The sequence below is a fragment of the Apus apus genome, chromosome 5 (assembly GCF_020740795.1).
Source record: "Apus apus isolate bApuApu2 chromosome 5, bApuApu2.pri.cur, whole genome shotgun sequence".
Taxonomy (NCBI): Eukaryota; Metazoa; Chordata; class Aves; order Apodiformes; family Apodidae; genus Apus; species Apus apus.
The window spans coordinates 55254091-55260621 of NC_067286.1; the positions used below are offsets into that span (position 1 = coordinate 55254091).

A 6531-nucleotide genomic window follows, 5' to 3' on the forward strand; every position below is an offset into this window, starting at 1 on the left:
ACAGACTTGGAAAATTCTTTCTGTATGTGTAGACATGGGTCTGCCTACTAACAGACTCAGACTCAATTCCCACTAAGAATACAGAGCAGTATTTCAATATCTGTTTTATAAAAAAATCAGTGATAAACAACTGGGTGAGACCTTATTCAACAGGAGGTATAAATAAAAATAACTAGAAGGACCTTGGAATTCCTCCCTTGCAGATCAGCTAGCTCCTCCCCAAAGATATGTGGCATAAAGATACATATCTGATACTTCCAGTATAGGGAAAAAATATAGTTTGTTTGAAAGCTCCATTCACCATGGGAAAGCTACAATTGCCAAGGTTAAAATGGCAGATTCTTACAACATTTCTAAAGCAATGGAAGTCACAAGCTGCCTCAAGGCAAAAGGCCACACCCTACACTCCTCTATGGTTAGCAAATAGGAAGAGGAATTTTGAAGAAATAAGCCTGTGGCAGGAATACCAGGAAGCAAAAGCAGGATTTATAGGACAGAAGCAATGAGATCCATCATTTGGTTTACCAGCCCCTGCAGGTGAGATGTGAGGCTTCTACAGTAGTTGAATAGGGAGAAGGTGGCATAGAGTCTCACAGGATAAACATGGGACTTAATTTTCTGGACTTCCCACTTCCTTTTTCCCCACAATCACCAGCTCCCAGGACATGAGCAGCATGATGCTGCTGTCAGAGGGCAGTGATATCCACATCCAGCAGCAACACCACTCAAGCCAGCATCTCCTCAGCAGCCCACAGCCAGATAAAAACTCTGCCTCAACTACCACGCCTGAACTCTATTTTCTCTAGGCAATTAAGAATGCAAGCAAGTCCATTAGCCACGCTGAATCACTTTAAGGGAATTTTAGAAGAGTGATACCTCACACCCAGTTTTAAATCCAAAATAGTAAAGAAACGCTTCTTATATAACTCAGTTTAATTTCACCTTAATACCTATGCATCTTATTTCCGCTGACAGTGACAAGTCTCCATTTTGTCAAAAAGAAATTACTTCTGTGTCTAGTTGATAAAGAAACATTGATCTTCAAAGTATATTCCATATATTTAACAACACTCTCAAGCTTCTACAGACATAACAGCACACAAAACTTGAGCACATCAATCCAGAATATCTTCTAACAGAGAATCAGGCTGTAATTAAGACTGCACATCATGACATGAGGAAGATTAGCGTGTTTGGCATGATATTTTCCCTATTAGCTGGAGGCAGAAACAAGTTCCTTGTCAGTGGAAACATACTGTGAGGGCATTAGGACACAGATAAAAGGAGTCTCGTTGTTGGCATTTATTTGTTTTTAACAGCTTGAAGGAAAGGGAGGAACACACAGTATCAACTGTAATTGGTTTAAAGGGTATTCCTTGTTGGTGGAACACAAATATACAGAAGCCCAGATTTAGGCACATCCCCTTACCATCAAGAGCCTGGATTATAAACTTTTATCCTTACTCTGCAGCACCAGATGGTAGCTCACATACATTTCAATTATTTATTGAATAGGCACTTTGTTATACTAGGGTAATCCCACACTGCAGTAAAATCTACACACTGTTGTTATTACGAGCTATACTTTTCATCAAGTCAGTAACCTTTTCACTTTTGGTGAACACAATAAATAGAATTAAAATAAGTGATTTTATAAACAATTGGATAATTGGCCTCTCCATCACACAGAAAATGACAACGCAGGGATCAATCAGTAAGACACAACCACCAGCAGTGCTATAGAAAAAGCATATCATTCTTTGGCCTGCCCCAAATCCTTTCCTCAACTTCAGTGCTCAAAGTACCATCGTGGTCTCTACCACATTTAACAGTTTGGAGGTGCTCACTTGTTCAAGCCACCAGCTTGGAAACAAGAGTATAAAAACAGATTGCACTTTGCTGGAGATGCACAAAGCTCCCAACACAAAACAAATAATCAATGTTCTCCAGGCTGCAGCCTTGCAGGGCAGATGTGATAAAGTGGTTAATTATTCAGTTGGCAATCGCATTACTGACGTCAATAGAAGAGTCCAGGAAGTGAATCCTCTTAGTTTGTTAGTGTATGACAAAGAGTGGTGGTCCCCACAGAAATTAAGGAGAACCAGCTGTCCCCTACATGTTAGTCCTCTGGTCTGTAGTGCTAAGACATATATTAGCATTTACTGAAGTAAATCGGCCACTCCCTCTCCCTTAGGAAATCCTTTGTTTTGTTGGCTTTTTTTTTTTTTTTAGGAGACCTCTTTAAAAGCCTAATTAACTGTACATGCATGGAACAGCTGATAAACGGGACAATATACTCGTGAGCAATGATCTCTCTTCCATTCCCTCCAATTCGTATTCCATGGGGAAGTTAAGTCACCTTCATCATACATTATCATTCATAACTTACTCAGCTGAATAAACCAGTCAGCCACCATGGCTGTTTTAATATAAATTCATTTAGGCACGAAGCAGGGAAGGATTTCTACTATCCACGTACCTGTAGTCAATAGCCCTAACTAAATAACACTGGATAGAAAACTTTTATCCTAAGCATTATCACAAGCATCCACGTTTTCTTTTGTCAGCACGCTCCGGACTATTGGAGGCTTCTCATTACCAGACTGCTTAACAGTCGGAAACCATTAAACAAAGCTGTTATAAAGGCTGCCTAGAATTGCTCTGTCCTTCGGGGGCATGCCCAAATTAAAAAAAAGACTGCATGATGAACGGTAACTGTTGTTCCTCCAAGACAGACACACGCCCTCTCTACGAGCAACAAACGCAGCACACGAGCAGCATTTCAAAGCCTGGGCTTGATGCTCTCGCCCTCCTTCCCTCCCCTCCCCCAGGTAGGAAACCCTTCGAGGAGCCCTGGATTAGCCTGACATTTCGGGTTAAGCCGAGCAGGGTTTCAGGCCAAGGACACTCCGGTGCTGCTCCGGCTGCCAAGCGGTTCGCCCGGGACCGAGCGGAGCTGGGAGGAGACCCGCAGGGGTCAAGGCCCGGCTGGCGGCGGGGGTGTTCCCCAGGGAGCCCCGGATCCAGGGGCGGTGTCTCCCCGCCCGGCCCGGCAGCAGCGGCGGGGATCGCCCCGCCAGGCCGCTGGCCGCCCCTCGGCCCGGCAAGCCAGGCAGCGAGGCTCCCACACCGCCCCCCGCCGCCCCCGCCTCCCCCCCCACCGCCCCCCGTCCCCGCGGCCCGTCCCCGGGCTCACCCCACTCGAGGAAGTCGGAGACGTATCGGTCGCGGCGGAGCGGCGAGTCGCGGCTGCACTCGGCGTAGACGCCGACCAGGAGGTCGAGCAGGGTCTCCACGCTCAGCACGCTGTCGTGCCGCTGCGGCCCCTCCAGCACCAGCTGCTCCAGCCGCTTCAGCCGCACCTTGGCCGACATGGTGCCGCGGCGCCGGGCGCTGCGCCGGGCAGGGCAGGGCAGGGCAGAGTCGCTCGGGCGCGGGGAAGCCAAGGCCCGGGGCGCCGCGCTCAGCCGCGCCGCACCGCCCGCGCCCCGCGCCGCCTCCCGCCCCGCCCGGCCGCGCCGGGGCCGAAAGGCTCTTTCCGCGGGCTCCGCCTCAGGCCCGGACGGTCCATGGGCCGGACCCGGCCACCTCCCCCCCGCGGCTCCGGCCTCTCCCCGGCGGCTGGGAAGGAAGGGGCAGCGCTCCCGCTCCCGCGGCCCCGGCAGCAGCGGCCCGGCCCGGCCCGGCCCCCGGCGCGTCCCCCGGCGCGTGCCCCGGCGCTCCCCGGCCACGCCCACCACGCAGCGTCCGCGCGCTCCGACGTGGGCAGGGCCGCGCGGAGCCGCGGAGGAAGCTTGGGCCGAGCGCCGCGCCGTAGCGGGCGGGGCAGGGGGAAGGGCCGGGCGGGCCGCGCGTTCCCGTCGGCGGTTTCTCCTCCCCCCGCGCCCGGGCCCCGGCGTGTCCCGCCCCCACGGGGCTTCGGGAGCCCAGGCCTCTCCTCGCCCGTCGGGCAGGGCCCGCGGCGCCCTGGGGAGGGTCGTTGGCCCGTCCCGAGCCGCCTCTCAGAGGTCTGAGGGGACCCCGCGGGCCGCCATCCCCACAGGCCTTCGCTGGGCGCAGCCCGCCCGGGGCCGGCGTGAGGCTCCGCGGGCTTCTCCGGGCGCGGCTGGAGCGGGGCCTTCCGTTTCTGTGCCTCGGTTGCCATTCGCTGCTCTGCCCCTCGGCTTGCTTTGGTGGAGCACCCGGAGCAGGCGAGGGGCTGGCAGGGCAAGCAGAGCCCCGCAGCAGGACGTGCTGCCTGGGAGATGAGGCCTTTTGCAGCTTTTAAAACCCGCCTGGTGATAGAGCTTTGTTTTAAAGCGACAGCAGCTATCCTTGAATGAGAAGGGGTCTTAATGTAAGGCACTCAAGCTTTACTGCAGTGCTTTTTTGTTGCATTGCAGCTTATTCTGAGAGCTGTTCTCTCTGAAGGCTGCAGCACCTGAAGGCAAGATGCTGAGTAGCTCAAGATGGGAGTTTACATCTCTAGGAATGTAGCCAGTCAGGTCCAGATGCAAAGCTGAGCTGGGAAGGATGCCTTTTCCTTGCTTGTCTACCCTGGCAAGTAGATGGAGCACTGTGTGCTTTTTGAAAGTCATCACACCCCAAAGAGTGGGAGCTGAGTGCTGGTTCTGTCAGGCCTGGGAACCACCTGCCTCCAGGAGCTGGACAGGGGTTTTGCACTGTTGCAGTTGCCAGGGGTCCTCCACAGTCAGATGAGACATGTTGGTCATCATTAGAAGGCCTGGATGTTCTAAACCATCACCTCCAGGGGCAAGGGTTAGACCAAACCCAACCAGTGCTGTGGGCAGGAAGCTGACCTTTTCAAAGGTTCAGGAGCATAACTAGGCAGAACTAGATGGAGTATTGTGTAGCAGAAAGTATTGCTCCCAACTTTACAGAGAGGTCCAGCAGGTGATTACAGAAATACTTGTTTCTAGGAGTCCTCAGGCATGTCTGATAGATATCTCTTTGATACCAAATACCTGTTACATCTGAGAGTTCTTCAGGTACTGTGATCTGTGTTTGGACCTACTACCTGGATCAAGAAGGTACGGGTGTGTTGGGACCTGGTACTTCTAAAAAATGCAACTCAATAGAAGATCGTATGAATCGTACAGAGATACTGAAACCCTGTAGTTTTAAAACAATGAGAAACCACAGTGGACTAAAATAGTTTTGTTTTGGTTTTCTAAATTACTTTTATCTCTTTGTACTTCCTTCTGCAAACATCCACTTGAAAAAATATTCCACAGTGTATCTGGAAGTTTTTGTTGTTGTCTCTTGGTGTTCCTCCCTGCTAACAGTTATTTCACCTGACTGACCTCAAACATTTTAACAATTCCATTTGTGTTTGTGGTGCTGTTGCTTTCTTTAGAAGGAGAATTTAACATTTTTGGCTTATTACCATATTGGAGACTCCTTTTTGGGCAGTTGAACAGAGTAATGGGTAGGGAGGACAGCATTTTTAAGATCTTGTTACAATATATTTTTCCCCTTCATGTCTGCTCCTGCAGATGGTGGTTATCACCACGGAAGAGATGATCAAGGAAACTGCAGCTGGATGAAGAAATAGCCATTTTCTGTCTACCAATCACTTAGTATTTCCAGCCCCCCGGTCTGTTTTACATTAGTATAATTCAGGGATTTCAAGAGCTATTCCTGACTTACACCGGTCACAGGGAAGAATCAGATCCTGTGCTGGGAAAACAACAGATGGGTGACAGATGATATTATAGCCTGCTTTAACAACAATGGAAGGTTTAGTTCATCAGACCAGCACGTGAAGGATTATTTCTGAGCAATACTGTAGGTATTCCACAGTCAGTTGAAAGATTTCAGAAAAACTGTTGTGAAGAGTTAAAAGCCTTCTGTATATAATAATGATGTATATTGTATAATAATGCTGGATTTTCACAGCAAGGTTTGCAGTTACAAAAAACCTGCCTGTCTGAGAGGTGATGTTCAGTATACATAGTAAACATTTACCTAAGCTTGAAGATGTAGCTGAAGGTATTCTGCTTCTGTTACTCATCTGTGCCAATTCTATATTCTAAAAATACATGTGATCTGGCTCAAATGAATTAAATGATCCATCTTACTGGTTCCTTTTTCCTGTCGTATATTTCAGTGGAAAAATAAAATACAGCCCCTTTTTTTGGGTCTGAGCTGCTTTTCAAACTAATCTGATTTTTTAAAATCCTCCTCTTTTTTCTATTTCTTTTTTTGTGTGTGTGAGGAAAAATGTAAGCAAACAGGTTCTCATATATTTTCTGGAATCATTGTAGACTTGCAGAACTGAAGGCACCAAGTCCATACGGCTACTGAAAAGTTTGTTTTCAGATCCGATCAACTTTGGTCTCCTTTTTTTCTTTTAGTTTTTGGCTGTACTCCAAGTAACTTAGTAACTAGTAGAGGGAGAAATTCTGTTACAGAATTTTGATGGCAACAGGAAATAGCTGTGTCACCGCTTTATGACTTCAGGAAAATCCACCCACAGATCATTTTGGAATTGAGAAGAATGAAGGAATACAAAGAGTAGGGACAGAAATG

At 48.9% G+C, this 6531-nt stretch overlaps 1 protein-coding gene across 7 annotated transcripts in view; it reads right to left on the minus strand.

The window, feature by feature from the left end:
- Positions 1-3688, minus strand: part of CDC42BPB (CDC42 binding protein kinase beta) — a 93224-nt gene extending 89536 nt beyond the window's left edge. For 6 of the 7 annotated variants that reach the window (XM_051622417.1, XM_051622416.1, XM_051622415.1 and 3 more), the window contains exon 1: positions 3197-3688. In XM_051622417.1, the coding sequence (XP_051478377.1) occupies positions 3197-3374 (178 nt within the window). In that variant the 5' untranslated portion in view covers positions 3375-3688. The remainder of the gene's footprint in view (positions 1-3196) is intronic. The other variant, XM_051622414.1, reaches the window with a different exon arrangement.
- Between the last annotated feature and the right edge of the window lie 2843 nt (positions 3689-6531).